This window comes from Syngnathus floridae, chromosome 19 (assembly GCF_059516105.1).
Source record: "Syngnathus floridae isolate MCC-2025c chromosome 19, RoL_Sflo_1.0, whole genome shotgun sequence".
NCBI lineage: Eukaryota > Metazoa > Chordata > Actinopteri > Syngnathiformes > Syngnathidae > Syngnathus > Syngnathus floridae.
In genome coordinates, this window is record NC_142431.1 from 3,310,679 (window position 1) to 3,338,643 (window position 27,965).

Below are 27,965 nucleotides of genomic sequence, written 5' to 3' on the forward strand. Positions count from 1 at the left end.
AGGGAGGGAGGGAGGGAGGGAGGAGGGGGAGAGGCTATTCCCACTCATGTCCGCCCCCTAATCCGGTTGGCTGTCATCCTGCCCCGTGGCCAATTGCTGAGAGGTTGGCGCAACTGTCAATCAAAGCCGACGTCCTCTCCTCGGGCTTGCGGCTCTGAGAGACGTCTCAGTCAGTTCGCCGTGTGGAGACAGTTCGGACGGAGGGGAACAGAGCCCACTCGAGTGAATGTGCGTGGACCATCAGCAGCGCGCCGCAGCCTGCCCGCCCCGTGCGCACGCGTGCTCCGCCCGGCGCGGTGTAACCGAGACGCGCGTGTGATTCTTTTTTTTTTTAATTTTTTTTTTTAATTTCTATCTTTTTTAAGGGGCTTGTTTTTTGTTATTGTTGCATGTCAGGAGGCTCGGAGCTGCTGTACGCCGGCTCTGCGGCTGTTTGTCTGCGCTCACCGAGCCCCCTCCCTCCTCCTATGGGACTCTAATTAATCGGAGGCATGTGGACTCGCACCAGGATTAGACATCGCTTACTAATAGTGTGCCTGCTGTTGACGTTATGGGCCAAGGTAAGACGCTTTCCCGCTTCGTTTTAAACAATAAAATCATTTTTTGCATCGACATTGACGCATGCACACCGTCGCACACGTCAAATATCGGATTTTAAATCTCCCGTGTCCAAAAGTTGGTGGGCGTGGGCGCATTTGGACCTTCTTTGCATCACGTTGGTAAATTTCAATTATCTCGATGTCGTTATCGGTGCACGAGATCACGCCACCTTGACAGAGACTCACATCAGAGGGATTAAGACTTGTTCGCCTTAACCCCTCCCCGACCTTTTATCGCTGTTAATTAACACATATATAGGTTGGCTTTCATTTTGGGGCCCACGCGACTTGCAAATTGCACCAACTGGCTGCTGCAGGGATCCAATTTGCACCAAGCGCACCTAAAAACGTGCACGCGCCACTTTATTTTGAAGCTGCACAAGCCACCAGACACGCATGATGACCGCTTGCACAATATTATGGCAGGAGTCGTGATGTTGTTGCTGCTCGCTTTTATATTTAAATCTAAAATATAAATACTGTTGTGATCGCGTGCATTCACTCAACTGTAATTGCAGGTTGCATTTTTTTATGTTTGTCATGACCATCTGATTGTGTTTTATGCAAAATTAGAAATAAAATGTATGCGCATAAATACTTTTGGTTGACACTGTCCGGATTAGACAAGATTATTAATGTTTGTAGTTTTGCTCAACTGTACTGAAACACACAAGGAAGCAGTTTTTAATTGATTATTCAAAAAATCTTGATCACTGTATTGGATCGATTGTCTTGTGTCTTAATATTAGGGACACCTGCATGCATACAAAGTCAAATGAGGCGTTTGCACAAGCAAACATTTCAAAATTGTCTCTTTGTGCGATTTTGAATGAAACGGAAATAGTTTCATGTCTAATTAGTGGTTGGAATTTGCGGTGTTTTGGAACTGCAGGGAGACGCATGTTTTCTCAAAATGTATTCGAATTTGTTATTTACTAAGATTCACCTTATTCCACCTGACTTTTCAGTCATTGCAAATGAAACAGACTGTGTGCAGATATTTAATTTTTTTCAGTCATTGCAAATTAGACTGGCTAAACTACATGTAAATGATGGCAACACTGGACAATGAAGACACAAAATGTAAAAATATTAAAATATCAGCCATTTATCGGGCGAGGCTGACACTTCCCCGCCAGTGATTTAAATAAGGGTAGCTTTGGCATTACTCTTTGGGTTTTCCTTATTTAAATCATGGACACACCTCTAATGAACCATATTTAGACCATATTTGATTTTGAATACATAATTTAGATTCATGGTTATTTTTTTTCAATGGGTTTGTTTGTTCATGGCCGACTGATTGACTTCAAACTTGTATTGACAGGCTTGATCAAATCTGTGCATTTAAACCGCAATTGGAATGGCACATATAGGAAACTTTTTTTCCCCCTCAGCACATTTAGGGAAGTTTCAGATTTTTATTGGTCTGATTTTTCCTTTGAAATGTCACATTCAATGTAAAGCCATGTTAATGGAGTCAAAAAGCAGCTTTTAGTATAATAGTGTACAGTTTTACAAACACTACAAACCAACTGGTAACATGTCAATGTCAATTAAAACCGAGCATGATCGCTGACTTGAAAGGCAGATGATCGAGTGTCAGCTCTCATGTAATTGTGGGCATTTCTCAAACGTTGTTTCCAGGCGTCCCAGTCAACAGGCTATTTCGAGCTGCAGCTGATCTCAGTCGAGAATGTGAACGGCGAGTTGGCGAGCGGGGAGTGCTGCGACGGCTCCAGGAGCTCCCATGAGGATCTACGCTGTCTGGAGGACGAGTGTGACACTTACTTCAAGGTGTGCCTCAAGGAGTATCAAGTGGACATCACCACTGGAGGGCCCTGCACCTTCGGAACTGGATCTACACAAGTTCTTGGTGGAAATATGTTGAATTTTCAGAATGCAAAGAATAAAATCAGCGACGCTGGCAAAATTGTCATCCCCTTCCAATTTGCATGGCTGGTAAGTGATTTTTTTTTTTTCTTCTCCTCCAATTAAGCCTGTAAGGTTAACATGTCTACTTCTTGTCTGGGAAAAATGATTGACAATACGTAACGTTTCAAGTTCATGCCCTTGAATATGCACTTAAAGTGTGCCAACATTCTTGCACACCGCTACAGTAGCAATTATGAAGATGAAAGTTAATAGTTAACGTGTCATTGAAGAAAACAGGCTTTGCGATGGCATGCTTCTTCGTTTAAGCAAATGTCAATGGGATTCAAATTCCATTCCGTCTTGCAATCACCATAAAGCAGGTTGCATGCTTTTGAAATATCAGTGATCAATAGGGACTAAGCATGTTCAATTCAGGGTCCAGTCAATCTTAATTGCTTTTTTTTTTATATAAGTGACCTTCTAATGTGACAATGCTAACACACAATTACTATGAGTATTACTAAATGCCTTCCAAGGATCCTGTTGCAGTCACAGTGGTAATGTCACCTGGGTCGTCTCTTGGAGAGTGGCCCTGATATATGTATGAGGTTTGGCTTTGTTCCAGTGCACCACTAAGCACCTGCCAAGGCCACCACGGGCTAATTGGACAGGGTGGGGTAGTGGGGGGGGCATGCTTTTTAATATGCAGACCCTGAAGTGAATCCGTGTTGCTTCTTTTTTTTTTTTCTGTACTGATATTTTTCAAAGTGATTCAATGTCGTTCATTCATTTTGAACGGACTTGTGCAGATTCGATGATACGTACAGTGTAGTATTGTGGTCGTTCGTCTAAGACCATGCATGAACTTCCTGCTGGAGTCTGGTACGGTCTTCAATGCTTTAATGTGACTCGATGATAATATGTTGTGAGTGGGCTTTTGATTTGGAGTTCCCCACCGCTTCCTCCCCTGCTGTGGGTGCCAGGTGGCCCCTCCAAGGCAATTGAGCTTGTCCCACTGTTGAAGGTTGCTAGATGATGATTTGGGCTGGTGAATTTAGTGGATGCCGTAATTGTCCTAGTTTGACTTTTTCATAGCGGCTACCAGACAACATGGAGCGATGGAGATGTATTTTTGTGTGTCCACCAAAGTAAATGTGACGTAACTAAAAATCATTATACAGCATCTTAAATCAAAAGAAACTAAATTTTACCTAGTATGATATTTCAAGCACAAGAGGTTTTCTTTTGTGATGATAAATCAGTTTTTATTGGAAAGAACAACCTTTTGGAACATTTGGTTTCTTGGAAATGTATTTATTATTCACATTTTGGACTATGACCAGTGTAAATCATTTTTTTTTGCAGTGGGGTGGAGATTATTCCAGCAATTATCTTCCACAATTGTTGGCATGACAAAGTGATTTACTTGATTGTAATTCCCAGACTAAAAATGGCAACAGAACGTGTGGTGCCAAGTTGATGGATTACATTGAACAAACTACCTCCAAAGGGTCCATTGATTTGGACCAGCGCCCGACACCTCAAGTCAGAGGGGACAAGGTTTATTCTTGGTGTGATTTGTGAAGTGGTCCTGGCCAATAGAACTGTGCCATTATAGTGGTAGATGTCACAACAAGGGTCATTAGTATGATGGTGCTTGTTACCGTATTTTTCGGACTATAAGCCTCACTGGACAATAAGCCGCACCAGCTGAGGTTTCAAAATTTGCGGGGGAAAAAAGACGCGGCTTATAGTCCAAAATTTACGGTATGTAAGGTAGATGAATTATGACATCACAACTTAGAACATTAAGCTCACAGTCACATTTACAACGAACTTGACATTTACTTGGTTGCTTAATATCACTCAATTCAGTGACATAATGATTTGTATATGCAGTAATTGTATTTTCAGGAAGTCCTTATCTAAATATTGAAGTCATCTTACCTTATAGGGTGTAGAACATATTGCTGACATAATGAAATATTTGCTAACGTCAGCCTGCAGTGGTGCATCCCATCTCGCATTTCTGGTAAGAGCTGCTTGTTCCGTGTCTATCTCATGGCTTCGTTTCGGTGTGACGCTTTCGCTAATATCTGATTGGACTCGGGTTACGTAATAGTTTGGAATCTCTCGACTATTTCTCCAGTTCTGCTTTTTTCTTGCCAGTAAAGAGACATGTGATTGAGGCTCTCTTAGCTTGTGGTTTGAAATTTATAGTAAAAACTTGTTTCAAATGTGTTCTTGGATTTCAAACTGTAGGTTAATTTGTGTAATTTATTGTTTCATAATTATAGCGCTTATTATTTTGGTTTTTTTTCCCCCTCAGTGTCTTCCGCTTCTTGGTTGTCCTTCAATTAGCCTAATGGGTGTGGTTTATACTGATGGCCCTTTGGGGCATGCATGATTAAGCCCTCTGAATTCTGCCTAGCAACAAGTGGTCAACCATTTTTTTGACTAGGATAACAACCAAGTACACATACTGTATATTTGATAATTATCACAAATAAGTTATTTTTTTTTCTTTAACTGTCTTTTTCAGAACACCAGAAGGCTTCTTAAAGGGACAGTTAACCATTATGGACAACCTGGTTATTTGATCAAATAACCTGTTGTGGATAACAAAATGATTTAAAATACATTTTCTGGATTACTTTGGCGGCTCACCCGACAAACGATGCAATGACTAAGAGTAGCACTGCCGATTCTTGCACTATTATTGCACTATTAATCCCACCATCGCTCAAGGCTTTCCGTCACGTTGACTTATTATTCAGTGTTGCACCTCCGTGTCGATTAATGTCAAACAAGCAGCCAGCCAACAGGAAGTTATAGCCTCATTTGGGTTTTTGGCATCCTCACTTTGCAGAATCTTTCAGATGTGAAGCGATCGGGGGTGAGATAGAGCTTTGTTTAGTTTTTTTTATCTTACGTTTTATCATCGATGAACACTTTGATTCATAAACGTATATCAAAAGAGGAAGCGCTGACTTGTATTAAAACCATGTGCTGATCTGCACAGACCTGTGTGAAACTGCCTTGACTGGAGAGAACCCAAACTATTTGAATGGGTTTGGCTCCCTTCTCGAGCCACGTGTCCGTCAAATGCACACGGCGTGCACTTTCAAGCAGATGCAGTCAAGTGCAGCCAGCCATGCGTGTGGTTTTTAAAGTGGGATCTGTGGAACACACAGAGTAAACTTTTCACTACTTGCTGAAATTCAACTGGCAAAGTCGTATTTCTCTTCTTAACTGTTTGATGATTTATACATGCAAAATATTTTGTCGAGATTTTCACCGTCGCAATTCTGTCGTCACTGTTGATTTTATTGATGGAGTCTAATTATGGGATTTTTTGGATTTATTTAAACAACCCATTTTTGTGACCTTAAAACCACCTTTATGATTGTTTTTTTTTTTTTTTTCTCGTAAATCAGATTTAGGTCGTGTACATGTTGCCCGTGTGGATTTTTTTTTCTTCCCCAGAATAAAATTGTGCCGTTTCTTGCAAAAATATTAAAATCCCTAAGTTGCCATCCGAGTGTTGAAAATGTTAAACGTGACAAAACTAAAACAACTTCAAATGTAATAAATAACATCATTTCCTTGATATGAATGGAATTCTTCGCATTTTAGTTGAATTAGGAAAGCACAATTTATAATCAGTTCCAGCTGACTTCAGTTTGTTATTCTGGGGAGGTCACAGAGGGCACAAATCTAAAAGATGACAAAAACCGCCAAAGTGATTCATTTGAACACTTTGAGTCAGGACTCACCTCCTGTTTATAGATGAACACGCCGACTGAGGCCGCGCGGAGGCGGCCGTGGTTCAACCACACCTGATACAGCGCTTGTCAAAAGCTGTTGCTAGGAAACGGCAACATAGGTCCGTGGTAAACAATTATCTCTGCCTTCCCCCATCCTCCTTTTTGGTCTGTCGTGTGCAAAGCCACTCACCTGGGGTTGAATTTTGTCAATTGTCTAATCAGGCCAAACTTTATATTCGTTCAAAACAGTGATTTGTTGATTCAGTTCACATATTCATTTTGGACTCCACTACAATTGTGGCCATTCCATTCAATCACCAGCTGAGGCTATTCATTAAATGTCAGTATCTAATTATACATCAATTCATGGAAGTGCCCACCCTGTGTCTGCATGTTGTCGAGCAGCTCTTCAAAAATAAAATACCAACGTTGGATGGAAATCCAACGTAACCTGCCCAGGTCGGTGCCCGAGCGCCACTTTCGTGGTTTGAATTTTGTAAACCACCATTCAAAGTGGTTATGAGCTGTCATGGAAACTTGTATAACAGAAATAAACTTCCTAAGCTAGGTGGGTGGGGCTTACCAGGCCAGGGCAAGTCTTCTGTATGCTTTTTTTTTTGTGAGGTTGTCGGCTGTCTTTGTAGAGCTTATTGTGACGACACCGGGGAAAGATGCCGACCCACTGTCTGCAAATTAGTTTCATCCGTTTCGTTATCAGTATTTATTTAAACATACGTGACCCCGATGACCCCTTTCTCTTAACCGCTGTGCAGGTGCCACAGGGTTCGTGTGGAGGTAATTAACGCATGTCATTACATGGGCAGTTAACTCGTCACTTTGAAATGCAAATGAAACCTCGACTGGAGGTGGCGGGGATGCATTGCGCTCAAGCACTGTTACTCTGGCTCAGGAATTAGCCTGTTAATGTTTGCGGAGCATGCCCATTGCTGTGGCAACTCTTCAATGTCTTCAGGCCAATGAGACACGTTTAAGGTGTAATGGACCGATAGTCAAGAACAAACGGAAAGGTAATGCGTTTTTTTTTTCTCTCCGGTCAGGTTACACTAAATAATATAGTGTGCTTATCAGGCTATGTTCTCCCCCTGCATGGATGTATTTTGTGCTGTTTGTTCTTCAGGTTGCATAGTCCTAGATCATGCAGCTTAATTAGCACCAGAGTGTGTTGAATTGGAAGTGCATGGCTAATGACCCTGTTGGCATCATAGTAGGTCTGCTCAATGGGCCGTGTGCGTTTTTGTGTGTTAGTGTGTACGTGTGCACGCACAGCCGGTGTACACTAGCCAGCCAAATGCCTTGCCTTCACTGTAACCGCTCTTGGCACTCTTGCAAACAACCTGTGACCACAAATTCCATTCATTTTCTACCATTATAAAGGGAATTCTTTCATGATGCCTCTCCCATCTTTGGTTTTTTAGCTTATTGGATGCTTGTTGCATTAGCAATGTTATGTTTATTTTTTTCAGTGATTCTGTTTTTATTGTTGTGTTTGGATGATTTCTTCAAAAAAAAAAAAAAATTGCAATGTGAATCCCAAAAATGACACGAGCAGAGTTGGGGTTTGTTCTGTACCAATGTTAGCATTAGCGTGTGCCAAAAACATGGCAAATACTAAATAATGTACTGCCAATATTTTCCCATTTGCACGGATTTAGCCAGTGGAGGTCTTTCATCTTCCCCTCTGAACAGATTGACAGGCTAGACGAGTTGAGATTTATGAACGGGTACATCAAATTGGCATTTTCTATTTTTGCATCCTCATCGCCAATCCTCAAATATAGAAACTCTCGTGACCATTTGTATCACTATTTCTTACCAATATAGTCCCCATCAGTTCATCTTAATGACTAATTATAAAATAAAAATGCATCACAGACAACCCATTGACTTCTCAAGACGAATCCCTCCCCATTTTCAGACAGCACTCTTTCAATTATGCATGAGAATTTGGGTTATTTATCCATATTTGGAGCGAGCCACAAAGATGTGGTGAAGGGCAATCGCAAAAAGAAACCCGCCGATCTCTGGATCCAGCAGCGATGGGATGGCGCGTTGCCCTCGCTTGGGATAGTGTAGACTCAGCCCAAGTAAAACTAAAAGCTGGGATTGACATCACAGATTAATGAAGATTACATGCAGCGATTACTGGCCACGGGATGAATCATGATGACCCCATGTTCCATCAGAAGGCAATAAATCAGGAGATGTCAGTGACACTGCATGGACGAGCCGGAACGTTGGCCACGCCGGTCACCTTGCAGCAATTTTTTTTTTTTAAGGATTTTATTTTTATTGAATGGGGAAATGTAGGGCAGGTGGGACTTTAAGAGCAAAATCAAAAAACCCAAATTTTCCCGTGAGCTACGAACGAATCAATCATTCCACTGATCCTCATCGCAGACGCTCCCACTGATAGCGGACTGTTGGCCGACTGGGATTTTGCATGGGATTACACACCAGGCCTGGATCTCACATTCTTAGTATTCTTCGAATGCAAACACGCACATCGCCCCACATGCAGAGCGCTGACCCCTCTTTAGAAAAAGGAGCGTGCAGATCCCCATGCTTAGTGACCCCAACTTGCCCCAGCTTCCACTTCCCACTGCTGCCTGCCTCTGTTTCCCGGCCTCTTTTTTTCTTTTTTTTTTTATTCAAAGCATAAAATGACTCGGCAGCAGGCTCCCACGTAGCAACCTGGCGAGGAAATCTATACCTGTCATGCTACATTAAATACTTCTGCAGTTTTATTACCATTTATGATAACCAACTAAATAAGACAACATGATTTTGGTGCATAAAATGACAAAAAAAAAATCATTTTTTTTCTCCAAATACCCCCTTCCTGACTTGAAAACTAGGATTTCTCCTCGTAAATCCTCTAATCCATTAGGAGTAGGGCACGGGAGGGTTTTTGGAGATTTGATTGACAGCAGCTCCTTCTTTCCCTCAGACTTAAGTATTTTATGCAGCCGCTTGAAAATTCAAACAGGAAAAAAAACGTCCTTCAGAGGTTAATAACTGTTAGTTTTGGACAGATGATCAATTGTGTTGTCTTTTTGACTCCATCCAACTAATCTTACCCGGCTCGCTGGTGCAAATGCTGATTGCTAATTGTCCTCAAACTGACTGTGTCTCATGGCGGACAATGGTTTTGATTGGGATGGGGGTGAGTTACGGTATTGGGACAAGGGTCTTTGTTCAGTAGCGCCTCTCCTCCCCCACTCCCTCCCCTTTATCTGCCCATCATCTATCTTGTTCCGACCATTTGGGCAGCTGTCACTTAATCCAGCTAATCACAGACTGGGATGGTCTGTGGGAAACCAGACAAGTCCGTGGCTTTGGACTGCTCTCAGCGTTTATCCATTTACAACATGTAGAAGGTGTGTGTGGGTCGAGATCGCCCAACGAGTGGTAAATACAATCTTTGCTACTCATAACACCTCTTCAATGCATTGGCACACCCACCCACATGCACAGACTAGCCCACTCTATTGAGGTAGGGGGAGGGGGGGGTAGGTGGAAAGGTCAGAAGGCGAGCTACATGTCGTGGGATGATCCACGTTCATGTCAAATAATCCATCATTGAGGCTGCATCTGTTGCGCGTCTGCGCTCAGACCTCGGAATGGTACGGACTCCTCGCCGCAGCATCCCCCCCAAAAAATGGAGGCACCTCAAACCACCTCAAACCATCTTGTGTGTCTCCACAACAACACTCCCCTCCCCTTTCCTCCCGCCACCACCCATTGCCAGACAAGCCAACTTAATCCTGCAGCCCAGCAGCAACCAGCCTACCAGCTTGTTGGTCCCCAACAACAACACACGCACACACACTTGACAGATCACCCACCTCCTCCCCGCAATTTCTCTTTCCCGCTTCATTTGAGCGATTGCAACTTCTGGTATCGCACCTCTCGGCTCTAATGTCCCATCAGTGACATTACAGTAGAGGTCACATTGTGGCTACTACAACTGTCTCCAATGGTGATGTAATGATTGCTATTTAGGTCAGATGGTTGCCTAGCAGTGTGCCCTGCAGCACACCGGCTAGATTACTCTTCTGGAGTGTCCATGTGCCCGTGCGGGCGAGCACGCACCATTGACAGCAGGCAGAATTTTCTGGATTTTTGCTCTGTCACTACAAACAGAATAGTTGCCTAGTAACCACCTCATGTCAACAAAGAACTGAAAGTAAGCAACCATTCTAAATATGTCTTCTGTAATTTTTTGGCTGGTATATGTTTTATCAGGTGAGATGCAAGTGATTTTTTTTTTTTTTTTTTTTGCCGAGATGTCATTTAAGGGTGTGTTCACATATTCTACTTTGGTTTCCTTGTCCCAAACCAAAGCAGAAAATGATACATGTTCTGCATCACACATTTGGTTCTGGTTCACTTGAAATCAAATTGGACTAAAGGTTGACCAGTTAAAAGTATACGCAACTTGAGGACTCCCAAAAAAAAACCATGCCAGAAGTTTCTGTTTTTTTTAATTGTATGTTATTTTCATTAAATTACGGACGCTTGTCCAACAAACTTTCTATTTACGTGCATATTACACGACATTATAAATACGCCGGGGAGCGTTTATATTAATCCATTGCATGATGTATTCGGAGCAAAGCATAACTGAAACAAGATAATCCCATTAGCCGCTTATTTACGCTACCCCATCGTCTGATAAGCAAGGACAAAGCTCAGCTCTCATACCGTACGTAGCTAATATTGGCAAAGTGACCTTCTTAATGGACGTCATATTTGGTGAGAGTTAGTAGCGCTTTGAAGCTTGGATGGTTTACTGTCCGGATGACTTTATGAACGGATGATCGATTAATTGAATTAAATCGATTGGGAGTGTTGAGTCCACAGTTTGATGTTAATCTTGATCCCTAGGATGCATCGATATCTTCTGATGAGATTGTAGGAAGTATTGAAATCAACGGATAATCGTTTTTGATAATCGTTTTTTTTTTTCTCCTTTAAGTCAAGGGAATTTACCCAAATGTTCTTCCCTACTAGCAATGGTTATTGGGAACATGAGCTTCTCTTGGGAAAAAAATACTTCCTCTTTCTACACAATAGAAGACACGGGATATTCGGGATTGTATGCCGTCATATGACCGCCATACGTATTGTGGCAAAATCTTCTCAAGATTGTCACAGGATGTGTCTATTCATACCTACAATACGTGACTATTATTGGAAAATTCATTCTTTTTCTAAAGCTACAAAATAAGCCTGACCCTCAGTATCAACTAACTGATTTTTTTTTCTTTTTTTCAGCGAACGTACACCTTAATCGTTGAGGCCTGGGACTGGGACAACACTACCCGGAACAGTAAGTGAACCGACAACATGATTAGCTAGTTTAACAGGTGTTTTTGCAAGATAACATTGTTTTTTTTTTTTTCTTAATGACTCATTACATTTGCCACATTTTTCAGTCAAAAAATGTGTTGCGTTGGATATATTGGTCTCCCAAGACGTCTTGTATAGAATACAATTGGCTATACCGGCGGTCAGTGCTTGACCAGCTGTATCCTGTTTTCATTCGGAAATGTCCGTCGGCTTGATTCTCGTACATCCCCTTTGTCCCATCCGAGCAGTAGCTCAAGTCTGGGAGAAATCGTTTGAGGACTATAAATGTCACGCGCACCCTTGATCCCTCTGGTATTTTTTACGATTTTCCAATATCCTTGTCTGTGCATGGAAACGTGTGTGTATGGATGCGTGTCTTCTTTTGTCCACTTGTCTGTCTTATTTGTGAAAAGCCGTCACATCCTGTTTGGTACATCAAACGCACTTATGAATGAAGACAATGGACAAGAAATAGAAATTGACATCATCGCTCTGATTAGCTTCTTGCCCCGTGTAGTTTCCGGTTTGTTTAGAGGATGTCGTCAGTTAACTCGTACATCGGCAGTGATTATACGTCAATATTTTTGGATTAAAAAAAAAAATCATTACATGCGGGTTTGTTTTGGGAATTCATTTGCAAAGTAATTGCGAATGGATTTAACTCCTGTTTGACGTGAAAGCGTTTATTGTGCAACATAATTTCAACCAAAAACATCACCCAAAAGATATTATCATGCCGTATGCCGGTAATCTTGAGTCAACTGAGCTTTGTTGCTTAGTCTACGTCAGAGTTGTGTAGTGTCACACACATCAGCTGACCTCAAACCTCGTGACGGGTTGGAAAAAAATGATATCTACCACAAATTCCTAAATTCTCCACATATCTTGCTTGTGCTTTTAACATGTCACAGAAAAGAAGCTGGAATAGTTTTCTAATGTAATGTCATAGATGAATTTGGATAAACCCATAATTCCCATTTTGATACATGTAGGTTCAAAAAATGCAAAGTATTGTTTCCATCCTCCATTTTGAATAACTCTCCAATTGCATCTGAATTTCAACTCCACTATCCATCCTTATGAACGAGTCTCCTATTGCTCCTTTTCTTTTGGGTTATAGTGCCACCTGTTGATTTGCAATATGCGTGACTTTTTTTTAGAATAATATATTTTGATTAATTGTAAATCATGCATGTGTGGACATATTCTCAATCCGTGAGACATCGGAGTAGAATCCTGGCCTGAGTCAGCATCCGCCTCCTGTCTTGTCCTACGTAAGAGCCCGCCAGTATGTCAGTGAGATTCCTCTCTTCCAGCATCACATCCTACCCCCCCCCCAAATGCCTCCCCCCCACCCACACCTCCTGCGTCCTCAGGAAAGGCAGTCGGCTGTTTTCCTTGTGTTTATCGAGCAGGAAGTGGAGCGGACTGGGCGGCTGGGCTCGGTGTTTAGACACCGAGGTAGCTGAGCCCGCTTGGGCCCGGAGCCCATTGTTCTCTATCTGGCAACTGCCGGGGGTTTTATTTGTTATTGTTGCTTCATTCTGTCTGACATTGTGTCAGACCCCGGCAGAGGAAAATGTGTGTGTGAGTGCTCGCTCACTTCAAAAGTGACTAAAGTGCAACGCGACTCGGAGCTATGCAGGAAAGGAAATCACAGGCCGTCCACTTCCGCTGAGATTGTTGACCAACTGCAATCACACTCTGATTAATTGCTTTCTTTGTGGCTCCTCTGAGCTATCGTGAGACCCACGAACTTCAGCTCGGTTTATTCGTAACATCTCGATGACTTCTGTTACTCCCAGAAAGGCAACATATTTAACTTTTGGTGAAAAATCCACTTTTCGACTCATTTCAGATGATGACGAGCACCTGATTGACCGCAGCGCCCACACCGGGATGGTGAACCCCGGTGACCCCTGGAAGACGGTGAACTACGACGGGCCCGTGGCTCGGATCGTTTACCGAATCCGTGTGCGCTGTGATGAGAATTACTACAGCAACAAGTGCAATAAACTGTGCGTTCCTCGCGACGACTACTTTGGCCATTATCGATGTGAGCAGTCGGGCGCCCGGGTTTGCTTGGAGGGCTGGATGGGTCCCGAATGTAAGACAGGTGAGCTCCCCGGTTAATATTCATTCATGAATATCAAATTCACGTCTGGAAAATTATTTACAGTGCCTCCTTAGACTTAACGAGGCTGTTAACGATGGCTGGGTTTGTTTTTCAGTTGAGTTATTGTTGTACAGGCGGGCTATAAAGTTGCATGCCCTTTAACCTCGAACTCAAGGAAGCATTAATCATGATGTCCTGTTCCAAACTAGCAAGCCTCTGCTCACCCACTTGCCCTTGTAAATGATGTGTCCTCTTTCTCCTTTTGAAATATATATAGTATGTATACATATTTACACGTTTTTTTATTGTTCCCCCCCCCCCCCCCCCTCCCTCCTAGCAATCTGCAAACAAGGTTGTAATCTCCTTCATGGTGGTTGCTCCGTTCCGGGGGAATGCAGGTAAGACCAGTATTTTTATTTTGTCCAAGATTGTGGTCACTGGTCTTTAAAAGTACATCAACACAAAAACGTAATAATCTGCTTAATAGAAATCAATTAGTGTGAGCTCATTCTGAATATCCGCCCTTGCCTTCCTTTTCTTTTTCCTTTTCTTCCTCTCCATCTCAGTTTAGCTCAGGCAACGCTTTGCCTGACATTATATTTTTAGGCCATCCAAATCCCACACAGAATACCAAGCATCTCATCCATTTTTTTTTTTTACCACTCAAGCCCGAGACGGGGGTTGTCAATGTGAGCACTGTAAACGTGCCGGGAATCGCCATATCCTCTTTTCATCTGCAATGCGCTTCTCTTTTTAAGGGCAAGTTGCAGACTTATTAATGAAATTCGATACAAATTGAAAGATGTAGCGAGAGGTTTTCTCGGTATCTACTACGCTTCTGTAACTTCCACCCCTTCGCGTTGTCCTCATAAAAATCTCCTTTGTTATTTTTAGATGAAATGATTATTAAGAGGAGGCTTGACCTGACGGTATCCTCACTCCATTTAATAGGCAGGCTGAGAAAGGGAGTGAGCCATCTTCTCCTGAAATGTCAGTTCCCAGCAGACAGGAAAAGTGATACGAGCGGTGGAACAGCAGTAAAGATTCTTCCTGCTCTGGCATGATTTTAATGAAGCCTCGGGTCACAAAAAGCAGGCAATAAATCCCTTGTGATCTCCGGGTGCCCTTTCATTCCCTTTATTTCATCCATTTTCCGGGCTCCCATTTTGCCCGAGGCTCCATTTGTGGCTACCGTCTCGAGGATCTTAGATCGGCACATATTAGGCTTGTTCTGACATATTTGTTAAAAGCTTGGCACACCCGGGATTAAATGGTGAAATGGTATTTCACCACTATCTTTGACCTGGGATTGCCATGATTTTGGAATTCTACCCACGCCTACCTTGCAGATGAGTAACAGTGCCGAGATATTATCCAGGGAAGCCTGTTGAGACCAACGCTGGCCGATTTTATTCAGATTTATGCAATCAGTATCAGGCTTGTAACTTAAAGTCGGGTCAAAGTGCAAAGTATTTGATTATGGGGTTTTGGTGGGATCAGTTTAAAATGATGTTCCAGAAATCTCTCCTGGCTGAAGTTAGTGACACGTTGCTGTCAGACCCCGTGAAGCTGATCAAATAGAGGAGAGCAAAGTATGTCAAATATTCTCCCCCCCGACTCCCGCTAAGAGACGTTCAAAGACCTTCTCGCATTGGCAACGTTGCCGTCTGCAGGAGCTCTGGCTGAAAATAGAAGCCAATTGACAAGACAGCTGGCACCACAGCCTCGGAATAGCCGGGTGTTGTCATGAAGCGGCAGGCGCGTGCGCAGCCTCTGTAAACACACGGCCGTCTCCAGACGCTCTCACAAGCCGCCGCCGCCGCCGTACCGCCCTCATCATAGGCCCTCAGACCCCCCCCCCCCCTCCCCTACCCACTCCAGACAGGAGCCTGCTGGATGTATTCTTAACCCCTCCTGCCCTGGAATGTCACCCACCTCTAAGATTAGTCAGTAGGGGTCCTTGGGATGGTTTGACCCAAGCCATGATACAATCACCTTTTATGAGCATTTCAAATGAAGTGTTATTGTCATGATTTAAATTATAATCATTTCAGTTATTCTTAAAATTTTGCAGTCGGGCTCAGTCCCGAAGTCGTGTGAATGACTTTGTAAACGATGACCCAATGAAAATGGACACAAGGCTTTTTGTTGGGTCCTAAATATTGCCTGTTGAAATGCCTGAATGAAATTGCTTTTTTATTTGCACCAATTTGAGAGATACGAATTGATTTGCAAGCTGCTGTCATTCAGTTCCAACTCGGTTGCGCAATAACCAAAGCAGACAGTGACGATTGCGTTATTGCTTGTTCTAAATACTAAACAACTCGAAGGAATCCACATTTTCCTCCGACTGTCCCAAGCCTGCTATCAAGCGCCGACATGTTCCTCACCACAAATATTCCAAGCAGGGTTTTATTTTGTTCCGGTTGACTTGCACACTTGCAACAGGATGCGGGGATTCAATTTCTTTTGTTTGCGCAAGGATTTAATCGTTAAATGTGATGCAGACGATTTTTTAAGCGTCTTATCCCCTATATAGGTGCAACTACGGCTGGCAGGGTCAATTCTGCGACGACTGTGCCGTATTCCCCGGATGCGTCCACGGCACTTGCAACATCCCCTGGCAGTGCAGCTGCGAGAGAAACTGGGGTGGCCTGTTGTGCGATAAAGGTATGCAAAAGATTTTTTGTCAGCACCTCCCACGCTTAGCAAATTGGCACACTCCAGGTACCCTCAAGCTATGTGTTCTTTTAAAGAAGCAGCAATACAATCTTGTATTGCATTATGTATCAGCGACTACCTTGATTAGGTCACAGGCGTCTTTCCCCAATTTTCTAAGCTGTATAGTTTTACTGCTCGTGGGATTTGAGCATCGGGAGGGACATTCGATCCCCCGCACATCCTCTTCGTCACTTGAGTACACTTTGGGGGATGAGAGTGGGTCCGAAGATCTCCAGTGGAGACTCATCCCTGTTCATTTATTTAGCAGCCTTTAGTGTGACCTGTCCTTTAGGTTCTTGAGGATCAAATGGGGATTTTGTTTGTAAAGCTGAATTAGTTTTCAGTATATTGTGTGTGTAAATAATCGGTATTCCATGACTGATTAATAATGAAGATGAGTTTCTTACTCGCATCCCGTAAACACTGCGAGCTCATGATGGCGAGCAGCAGAGTGGTTGAGGAAACACTCAGTGCTTTCCCGTCAAACTGACAGCTGGTGCTCTATACTGAGCGAAGACGCCGACGACAAGCTCCCGGGGAACTCCTGGCAGCGAGTGGATGAATGTTGGCAGCCAATTAGCAAAGTTGAGGATACAGTTGGAAAGTGATATCGCGCCAAGAGCTTGTCATTTTCATGGAGAAGTCTTTCTCGACTTTGTATCCGCCACTTCCAAAAGCATTTTGTTCATCAAGACAACAGTTATTTTTTTTTCCATGTTGACATTATATCATGTATTGAATTTCATAACATGAGAGGTGTCCCGGCCAATTCAATATTAAAAACAGTATCGTGTGTATATACTATATAAAAATATCCATGACTACAAACCACTAAGGAAGGTTATCTGAGGTGACCCTGGCATCGATGGACTCATTAAAAGCTACTGTCTCTGTCAGTTTACTAAAATTACATTATCATATACTGTTGCTTTAACACCATCCTGAATGATTTCTTAAAATGTGTTTTTTTTGTTATATGTTCCCAGATCTCAACTACTGCGGTCGCCACCAGCCATGCATCAACGGGGGCACATGTATGAACACTGAGCCTGATGAATACTATTGCGCGTGTCCAGAAGGCTACTCGGGCAAGACGTGCCAGATAGGTGAGGAATGTACCGTATTTTCCGGACTACAAGGCGCACCTAAAAACCTAAAATTTTCTCAAAAGCAGACCGTGCGCTTTATAGTCCGGTGCGTCTTATATATGGACCAAATTCGTAAATTTGAACTGGCCCAAAGCATTGTGTCATGAAATCAATCATAAATGTCCCGCTGAAGACTATGAATCATGAATCAAAAAGACTATGGATCATTATTTTGTGATTATAATTTGTTGCGTCTGAAGTTGAAATAAAAAAAAGATAAAATGGAGAAAGATTTTATTTGGACTAAAAATCTGACATGATGCTTTAATGGTGCGCCTTATAGTCCGGTGCGTCTTATATAAGGACAAAGTTTTAAAATGGGCCATTCATTGAAGGTGCGCCTTATAGCCCAGTGCGCCTTATAGTCCGGAAAATACGGTATATGAAATATTAATTTACAAGTGCTCCACCGTTTCAACTGTTTCATTTATTGGGTGCAGCTGAGCACGCCTGCGTTTCCAGTCCATGTGTAAACGGCGGTACATGCCACGAAGGTCCCTCAGGCTTCGAGTGCCAGTGTCCACCAGGCTGGGAAGGTCCAACCTGTGCAGACAGTGAGTTTCCACACACATATAAACATCTTAAAATAAAAATTCTGAATGATGATCAAACAACCTCTTTGTATGTACTCAGATTTCGACAACTGTGCTTCCAATCCATGTGCCCGCGGAGGAACCTGCATCGACCGGGATGTTGGCTTTGAGTGTGTGTGCCCACCTGAGTGGGAAGGAAAGACCTGCCAGATTGGTGAGTTTCAAAAATACCCCCCCAAAAAAAACATCTATATTTTGAATATTCCGGTAAGATGCTCACTGTCCACTTTTTTATATGGGTCTATATTTGACTGTTTCTTTAAGGCTCCTGTCATGACAGGCGTAATGCCAGGAAATTTACAACTGGTAAATAAAGTCGGGTGTGTATGCGCGTTAGAAGGGGAGGGGGGGAGGTAAAGGCCGGAAAAACGATCCCAAGAGCCCCTCTCATTTTACCAGCTTAGATCTCAGTTTACAAGCAGCAATCAGCTTCCAGTCTTACCTGCCTTTGAATGTGTGTGAAGTGTAGAGTTTCAGAGGGAAGACAGGTGTTTGTGTGTGTGTGTGTGTGTGTGCATGAGTGCAGAAGGACCCCCTGCAGACTGCCCACCCCCACTTTAGCGTGCCTTCAGATATTTGAGCAGCAGTGCTTTGTTGTAACACTTTAGATGTCTGTGGAGGTGGTGGGCGTTCATTATTTTGCATCTCATTTCAGACTCATTTTTTCTTTTTTTTGGTAGTGTTTTGTAGATACGATGATGGCGGATCAAAGATCTAAATTTTCAGTGAACAATTTTAATTGTGTCAATTCCTGCATTGTCAACAAAACCAAAAAGCCATTTCAACACTAAAGCGATTTATGCAACCATAATTCAAATTATTTACAATCTCCGGTTAAATTCTCTATTTTGATTTCAATAGATGAAAAATTCCAAACAATGGTTTTTGTGGTTCCTTGTGCTTTCCTTGCTTTGTCCCCATTTATGGACGTAGTGTCCTTTTACTTCCTGCTTTCACAGATGCTAATGAGTGTGCAAGAAAGCCGTGTCTGAACGCTAATTCTTGCAAAAATTTGATTGGTGGATATCACTGCGACTGTTTTCGGGGATGGTCCGGACAAAACTGTAACATCAGTTAGTATTTTCTGAAATCTTAGTCACTTCTTTTTAAATGTTTGTCCCTACAAGCTTGTAACCTGCAGGTTCTTCATTGAGCCGCTACTCTCCCCCCCCCCCCCCCCCCCAGAAAAAAAGAAGATTACATTTTTAAATGCCTCACTCACCTTCTGGACTCACAACATAGGTGTAGTTTAGGCTTACTCATTCAGTCACATGCGGTGACTTGTTCCTTTCTTGTCGCCTTGGCAATCAAGAGCTCACGAAAATCAGTTGCATGCCCACTGTGGATTCACTGCATGAACAGATCCTCAACTTTACTCGTATCGCTACTTTTTCACAACATCTACCAATGTGCAACTTTAAAATGATTTTTTTTTTTTTTATCAGACCTGAGCAGCTGTCACGGTCAATGCCAGAATGGAGCAACATGCAAGGTTAGTGATTTTTTTCCATTCTAAACATCCCGATGTGACTTCGAAATTCGGCCGAACGACACAATTTTTTCTTTTGTCTTCGTTAGAACGGCCCACGCGGTTACCACTGCCAGTGCCCACCAGGCTTTGTGGGTTCTCACTGTGAAATCCAAAGAAATAAGTGTGAGAGCAGACCGTGTCAGAATGGAGGCCAATGCCATTCTGTCTTAGGGGGCTTTGTGTGCCAGTGCCCGATGGAGTTTGCTGGACAACTGTGTGAGGTACGCATTACATTTACAAGTGCAAAGCAAAACCGTGTCTCTTCCAAAAGTTTCCAAATCACAGTGACCAAAACAAGAGTCCATCTACAGTAACGCCACCTGTCCTGGTTATACTGGCTATCACATGATGTCTCTGTTTCCACGCTCTGTTATATTTAGTATGCGTTTGAAGCCAATGTAGGTTAGCCGTGAGGAAACTGATTCTGTTGGGCTTCTCTTGGGGCCCTGAATGGAGGACATTGCTGGTCAGGAGCCAATCCTGATTTAGCTTCTCCACTATATACACCAGCCTTGCTGAATGAGGTGACGCTGGGTTGCTGCCCGTTTACTACTAAGCACTCATGGTGCTGTGGACGTCTGCTAAAAATCTGCCTTTATCAGCAACGTATTTATTTACTTGTGCACCAAATTTTACGCACTATAAGGTGCACCTTAATACCTTCAATTTTCTCAAAAGCTGCCTTATAATCAGGTGCGCCTTGTATACGGACTAAAATTGAGCCACTACAGCAGGCGTATCCAAAGTCCGGCCCACAAGCCAAATGTATATATCTTATATATGGACAAAGTTTTAAAATGGGCCATTCATTGAAGGTGCGCCTTATAATCCGGTGCGCCTTATACTGCGGAAAATACGGTACATGAAAATACTATTCCCATGACTGTTGTTTTTGTTTTCTGTCACCACTATGGCCGCTGAAGTAACAGTACATGAATAAACATGTTTTCATAAGCATGTTGACAATACTTTTGCTGGATCTGATTCAAAAAGGGGGAAAAAAAAAATGGAGAATTCTATAATGCCCTCCAAAATGATGTCCCCAATGTAAGTCAATGCTCCCCCAAACCACTAAAATGTAACGATTTTGTGTTCCTGGCTTTGACCACACACATCCAAATAGTAAAGAAAATTGGTATGTACGCATGACACTTGGGTTAAAATAAACTACGTGTGACCACAGACTTCACCCACTCTGCTGACCCGCTCAAAGTCTCCTGCTCAGCACCTTAAATGGCAACGGGTACAGCCCAGCGTTTATGCACGGTAGTGATGTTTACAAAAACCTGCAGAATTTCCCTCCAACCTCTGTATTGACTTGAAAAAAGGCCAAACATGCCAAGCAGGATGGCTCTTATGCTCGTCCATCTTGACTTTGTCAATATGACACCAAACGTATCTGCGAGTAACATCTTCATCTTCTGCTAGTCAAGTTAAAACAAAAGGGTGATGAGATCAGGGAAGGTTTTGGAGGCTTACTCTTAAACGTTTATCTTCGTAAGGAAAGTTGGCAGAAGCTAAGTAGCTCACCAGCCATAATTATGTCCAGTTGCAATTCTTGGGATTGATGCATCTAAATTTCCACTTCATCCATTTCGTTGAAGATCCACATCTCGTCTCCTTTGGATGCATGTGATCCAAACCCGTGCAAGAACCAGGCCAAGTGCCACAGTATGATCCAGGACTTCTACTGTGCATGTCCTGAGGGCTTTGAGGGAAAAACCTGTGAGGAACCGAAAGTGGACTGCAAAACCACCCCATGTCAAGGTAACCATAATCTCCCAGATGAAATCAAACACCACGTGACCAAACCCTTTTACTGTATTAACCGTCCTACAAATAAAAACGGACAAATAGAGGAAGTAACTGTACCGTTTTTTATTCTTTATTTGCTGGCAGTTATCGACAGCTGCACTGTTGCCATAGCGACCAACGACTCCGCAGAAGTGCGCCACATCTCCTCGAACGTCTGCGGACCTCGAGGGCGCTGCGTGAGCGGGCTGACTGGCAACTTCACTTGCATCTGTGATCCGGGGTTCAACGGCATCTACTGTCATGAGAGTAAGGGAAATTCTAGCCGATAGCACGTAGCATAGCATCGATAGCCTGATTTGGATTGGCACCATAATTGAAAACTTTTGGTCCCATTGTGATCGGCAACAACCTGAGCAAGCTATAAAAAGCTAGCGTGTGACTCTTCTCTTTGTTCCAGACATAAACGACTGCCTCAAAAGCCCATGCAGGAATGGAGGAACCTGCATCGATGGCGTCAATTCGTTCCAGTGCTTCTGTCCTGACGGCTGGGAGGGAGAACTTTGCGATCTCAGTACGGACCCATGGTTTCTACTCGATGCTCGATTTATTAGGATGACAAATGGTGTAAAAATCGTTCGTTGAATTCCTCAGATGTCAACGACTGCAGACACAACCCGTGTAAAAATGGCGGCCGCTGCCTCGACCTTGTCAACGACTTCTACTGCGAGTGTGCCGACAACTGGAAGGGCAAGACCTGCCATTCCCGTGAGTCTCAAGTCCACCATGTTGTTCAACTTTGATTTTTTTTTTTCTACTACCGTTGTAGATGCGTGACATACAATAAATGTGCGTTTGTGATTTGGAACAGGTGAGAGCCAGTGTGACGCAACCACATGCAGTAATGGGGGTACCTGCTATGACCATGGGGACACCTTCGGCTGTTCCTGCCCACCTGGTTGGGGAGGACACACATGCAACATGGGTAAGCAGAATTTTTTTTTGTCAAAAATTTGAAACAATGTGCAGTTGTATTTAATGAGAAGCTGTTTTCAAACTCTTATTGTATGTTGTCGCTAATGGCCGCCAGTGTTTCAAGTTGACATCTCTCTAATTAAGCCGACCTAATGAGTAGACTGAGCTTCTGTTTAATTTAGGTTGTGCGCACATTGCTTGTTGGCGCAAGGCTTTTTAGCAGTCAACGTTGAAGAGGGTCATCTTTTGTCAACATGGCTCTACAATTTTATAATTAGTGCTGCTTATTCAAATTTAGTTCATGGTCTGTAAATGAGCTGTAAATCTGATGATGGGGAAAAATAACGTTACTATTTAGAATGAATAAAGACGGTTTCTGGAGTCGGTTTAAAAAAAGAAATGTTTTTCAAATGTGTTCACTAAATGCCTTTATGGTTTCTCTTTTCACTTTTGCCAGCCAAGAACAGCACATGCGCCTCCAGTCCTTGCTTGAATGGCGGAACCTGCGTGGGAGGAGTTGACACCTTTACTTGCATCTGCAAAGAAGGCTGGGAAGGACCCACCTGCAGCCAAAGTAATTTTTTTTCTCTCCTTAAATCACTTTAATCTCTCACCGTCTTTCCCGATGTAATAATGAAAGCCGATTTGCTGTCCCTAAATGTCCTTTGTGGTCCTTCAACAGATACAAACGACTGCAACCCTCATCCGTGGTACGTATCGTTTCCTGCCTCACACACTCCCGTGGTGTCGTCACAGCTACCCCACCCCTCCTGCCCTTCCATTTATCCCAGCCTCCCTCCTCTCTGCTCTTCACACAAGCTTCGCAAGGGCTCTAATGGGTGCAGGGACTCCCTAAAAGGAGTGGAAGGTGTCCTCAAATTAAGCCTCAAAGGGCCATCTCACCGAGCAGAGAGCTTTGGGGAATTGAATAGGACAGGGAGAGGTGGAGTAATACCAACCACCCCATGGTGGACGCAGGTGGGGGGTGGAAAGGCAGAGGAGGAGGAGGTGCACATGTCTCTTTTCTTTCTGTGCGACCTGGAGGGGGTGAGGGGGGGTGGAGCAATGGAAGAGTGGCATGATGAGAGGAGAGGAGGGGAGGGACTGGACACGCCTATTAGCATCTGAAAGGTGGAAGCTTGTATTGATGAGTTGAATTGAGCTTTGTAACCCCCCCCCCCCACACACACACACACACAAACGATGTGCTTTGTTGCGAGTGGAAAGGATGTCGATCTTGTACACTCGCGTCTAATTATTGTTTAATGTCTTCCCCTCTCTCAGTTACAACGGCGGGATCTGCGTGGACGGAGTCAACTGGTTCCGATGCGAGTGCGCCCCTGGTTTTGCCGGACCGGACTGCCGAATCAGTGAGTCCCAACGTTGAGGTTTATCTCATTATAAAAGCGTAGTCATCGGTGCAGTTCAAACAAAAATCCTTTGACTATTGTGGGTCACATCAACAGCAAAATCCAAGCCCCGGATGGCGCCCTCTCGGCTTTTTCTTTGTTCCGAAATGCCTCCAGGGGTCAGAGGTCACCCCTCCTCTATACTCAGGCAGTCACACAAATGCCCACATAAGACAAATTAACCAGTGACCCTGAAATTCTTCTTCTATCCTTCTTTTGTTAGGGCCAGAAAGTGTCCACCTTTTCTAGCCAGCTTGAATTTGAGATTTCTCATTCCGACTGTTTGTGTGAATCTCAGATGACAATGGGGAAAGTTCTTAGTGATCGTGGGAGCCTCCGCGGGAAAAAAGGGGGAATAAGATGTTATTTCACTCACTTATTATGAGCGTTCACCCTCAGAGTAGCTACCAAAATTATAAATGTTGCTATTTTTATTACTAAGAGGTTAATTTCCTTTGTTTCATATAAAAAATAAATCGTCCAGGCCGTACCGTCGATGTAATCAATGCCATTCTTTGTCTCTTAGACATCAATGAGTGCCAGTCTTCACCGTGTGCCTACGGCGCAACTTGTGTGGATGAGATCAACGGTTTTCGCTGCATCTGTCCACTCGGTAGAACGGGACTCCGATGTCAAGAATGTAAACACTCCCGCTGATAGCCATTATTTACGAAATATTTTGATCGAGGATGTTCACCGTGTCTATTTTTTTGTAGTCATCGGGATCGGGAAGTCGTGTCACTACGCCGGGCTTCAGTTTCCTCATGGTAGCCGATGGGAGGAGGAGTGTAACAGCTGCTACTGCGGCAACGGAAAAGTGGATTGCACAAAGGTAAGTGCTTGTTTCGAAGACGACCAGGTGTCACTTTTATTTTTATCGATGTACAACATGCCATGATGACCTTTTGACCTCAGGTTCATTGCGGTCGACGGCCCTGCCGCCTCCAATCCTCGGACCAGGACCATTCTTGCCCCGCTGGACGTGAATGTGAAGCACATCGATACCTCACGTGTTTTTCAGCCCCTTGTCATCAGTGGGGGGTTTGCTCTCAAGCCCTCACGCAGACAAGTACCAAATGTCAGCCGAACAGCGGGTACCTGGACAACAACTGTGGTCGCATCACGTTGGTTTTCAACAAAGATAAAGTCCCACTGGTGAGTCCCATCTCATGCTTTTTATTTTATTCCCAATAATTGTGATTTATTTTTTTTCTTCAGGGAACAACGGTGGAGAACATCTGCTATGAGCTTAGGTATCATCCTAGCACTCGGACTTTGGCGAAAGATCACTCTCTCCTCCTACTTTGTGATCTATCTCACTCCAGTCAGGATGCTGTGGAAGTGGCCTTAGTAAGAATCCATACTGTAATTAAAAAGGGAGCTCCATCACTGGTGACTATTTTCCATCTTCTCTCGGTTGTCAGTCTTTCCAGCCTGAAGATCTGGCCGACAACAGCCTGATACAGGAGACGGCCAACACCATCGTGGGCACCTTGTCGAAGAGGAACAACAGCAGCATCATGTTGGCCGTCATTGAGGTCAAAGTGGAAACGCAGGTCACATCTCCTTCAATGGGTAAGCGTCGAAGCAGGGGTGAAGCATTTTTTAATGACCTCACTGATCCTTCTGTTTATGTTAGCAGACTACCTGGTGCCTCTGCTGTGCGTTGTCTTGGGTTTGCTCTGCCTCTTCTGCATCATTGTTTCCGTTTGGTGGACGCGCAAACGGAGAAAAGAGCGAGAAAGGAATGTGCGCTTACCCGTTGACGACAGCGTCAACAACCACTGGGAGCCGCTTCGGCTCGTGGCCGAACGCCAGCAGCAGCAGCAACAACAGCAGCAGCTGTTAAAGGAGAGCAACAGGGAGGCCGAGCAGGAACGAAGAAAGCTCATGGGACCCTCCTATCGGACGTGTGACGAAGGGGAGGTGGAGGATGATGATGAGGAGGAGACGGAAGGTGAGCTGGAGGAAGAGCTGTGCGGAGCCATGGCGGGGAAGCAGCCGGTTTATAAGTACTCAAAGACTGCAGTGCAGTCGAGTGGGGGGCTGATCTGCACCACGCGCACCTCAAGTTCACCCCTCAAAGCGCTACACCGGACCCCAGGCTACAGCCCCAAAGACAACCGCTGGAAAAATGTCAGCGCCGTCATGACTGGCCAGAAAGATGTCAGAGACCATTGTGTATAAGACATTTCAATTCGAGACTCTTTAAGTGGAAGTGAGATGCTGCGATGCAGCTTTTCCTTTTTTTTTTTTTTTTTTTTTTTTTTTTTTGGGGTGGGGGGTGGGGGGGGGATACTGACTACCTTTTGGGAAGAAGAAGGCTTTGTATTTCAATAAGCCATTATTTGCTTTGTCATTTTCACCTGACATTGTTTTGATTTAAGGCAGCACAGTGGATTTTTTTTTTTTTTTAATTTTGCTTCTCTTTGTTTCTTAATGTTCTGCCGAAGTGAAATGTAACCGTTTTCAGGAGGTAAAAAAAAGAAGCCTGCTGCAATTTTTGTTTGTAAAAATAACAAAGAATCTTAGGGAAGAAGTAGTGAAAAGAAAAAAAAAAAAATCTGTTTCCGTTGTTTATTTTACAGACTGTTACAGCTTTGAATAAGTCAGCAGGCGTCTGTGATGGACAGATAAAAATTTCAAGTAACCCGGAAGGGTTTGATTGGGTTGTTGTCATAACAAAAAAGCAAAACCCTTCCTGGGTTTTACCCTAAATCCCGCCTAAGGCCATCACACGCCAGCCTTACCAAAATCTTGGGGAAGGGAGGGGTGGGGGTAGGGGGGTGGGGGGGGATTGGACAGAAACCCCGGTGCCTACTATGTGGCCTTCAATTACGTAGTCCTGTCTCTCAGTTGTTGTGGCTGAAAGCTCTGTTTGAGGATTTCTTTTGCAGTATTTGAGTTGGTAGCAAGTGCCTTTCTACGAGCCCACCCGGAGGCTCCAAGTCGCGCTGCCCAGTTTGACCTCCTTGTTTCCAAATCTCAAATGTCTACGTGTGCATTTAAAGAGTTCCATTTCACAGCAATGCCATTCAAGGTATTTGATCCAAACAGAAATGATTACTCTGTACATATGTGTATATACAACAAAAAGGAGTCGCTGTGTATATTTGAAATAAGTAACTTAAGACAAGTCACACATTTTTATTATTATTATTATTATTATTGTTATTATGATTAATATTATTTTTTTTTTTACAATGCCATTCCTTTTATTTATGCCAGTCAAAATAGGCAGGTTTTATATTATGTCATATCCAGAGTCACACAGTAAAGAACCTTTACAATGGGGTACCGCTGATGAAGGATTTTTTTGAAGGGTTTAAAAATGGTTTGTTGCTTTACTGACTTTTTTTCCTCCTGATTTTTAGTTGAGAATAATGTTGAATATGAGGCCGAGTCGTTCGTTTGGAATGTTCCAATCCGTGCTGCGTTTTTTTTTCCTTGTTCAAATGTTCGTTTAGTCTAACTCACGATTAAAAGTGTCATTTTTATTTTATTTTTTTGCTCAGTCAGGATTTGGCCCATCATAGCAGCCTTAAATTGGTTCACCAGTGCAACAAGAATCGTTTCTAAGCCCATCATAAATCCTTTTGGTTTCAGGTGCCTTAATGTATTGCGTGATGCATTATTTGTGTAATCAGTTGTCATCATTTTATGTTTTTGTTTTGTTTTCACAAGTAACTCTTTGAAACATTGTGTGTTGTATTGTGGCGTGTTTTATTCGCCTTCGTAAAGTGCTTTCCTTGTCTCACTTTTCTTTCATGGACATTTCTGGCTAATACAATGACAGAATTGAAAAGGAAGAAGGCGAAACAAAGGGGGAAAAAAAAAAGCTATCCACGAATGCTCTTTTTAAGTGTCATGATTGTGGATGGAAAGTAGGTCAGATATGGATAAAACGCATTATTTTCATGATTGGTTTCAAGGCTTTAATGAAGGGAACAATGTTTGCGTTATGTTACCTTGCAAGTTTGTTTGTTTCAGTTACCAACTCAGTCCAAAAATGGCTCATATCAAAGTTGAACCCATTTTTCATAACATGTAAGACCATCATGCTTTCTGTTAATGGGACACAGCAAAAATAAAGAATTAAAGTGGCA

At 43.3% G+C, this 27,965-nt stretch overlaps 1 protein-coding gene across 6 annotated transcripts; it reads left to right on the forward strand.

Annotated features, from left to right (window-relative positions):
* The first annotated feature begins 73 nt into the window (after positions 1 to 73).
* jag2b (jagged canonical Notch ligand 2b) lies at positions 74 to 27,965 on the forward strand. 6 transcript variants are annotated; one of them, XM_088362017.1, is made up of 27 exons: positions 74 to 228; positions 397 to 560; positions 2,247 to 2,561; positions 11,540 to 11,594; positions 13,473 to 13,730; positions 14,068 to 14,128; positions 16,270 to 16,400; positions 17,438 to 17,557; positions 18,040 to 18,153; positions 18,233 to 18,346; positions 19,152 to 19,265; positions 19,638 to 19,684; positions 19,771 to 19,944; positions 21,328 to 21,490; positions 21,623 to 21,784; positions 21,936 to 22,049; positions 22,130 to 22,243; positions 22,347 to 22,460; positions 22,908 to 23,024; positions 23,133 to 23,160; positions 23,735 to 23,820; positions 24,386 to 24,499; positions 24,576 to 24,691; positions 24,775 to 25,014; positions 25,078 to 25,209; positions 25,284 to 25,434; positions 25,499 to 27,965. In XM_088362017.1, the coding sequence occupies exons 2-27, from the start codon at positions 492 to 494 to the stop codon at positions 26,044 to 26,046; spliced, it is 3,771 nt and encodes a 1,256-aa protein (XP_088218143.1). In that variant the 5' UTR covers positions 74 to 228; positions 397 to 491; the 3' UTR covers positions 26,047 to 27,965. The 6 variants fall into 6 exon arrangements, with proteins under 6 accessions (XP_088218143.1, XP_088218144.1, XP_088218142.1 ...); XM_088362018.1 differs by having other exon boundaries at positions 102 to 313; XM_088362016.1 differs by having other exon boundaries at positions 102 to 560.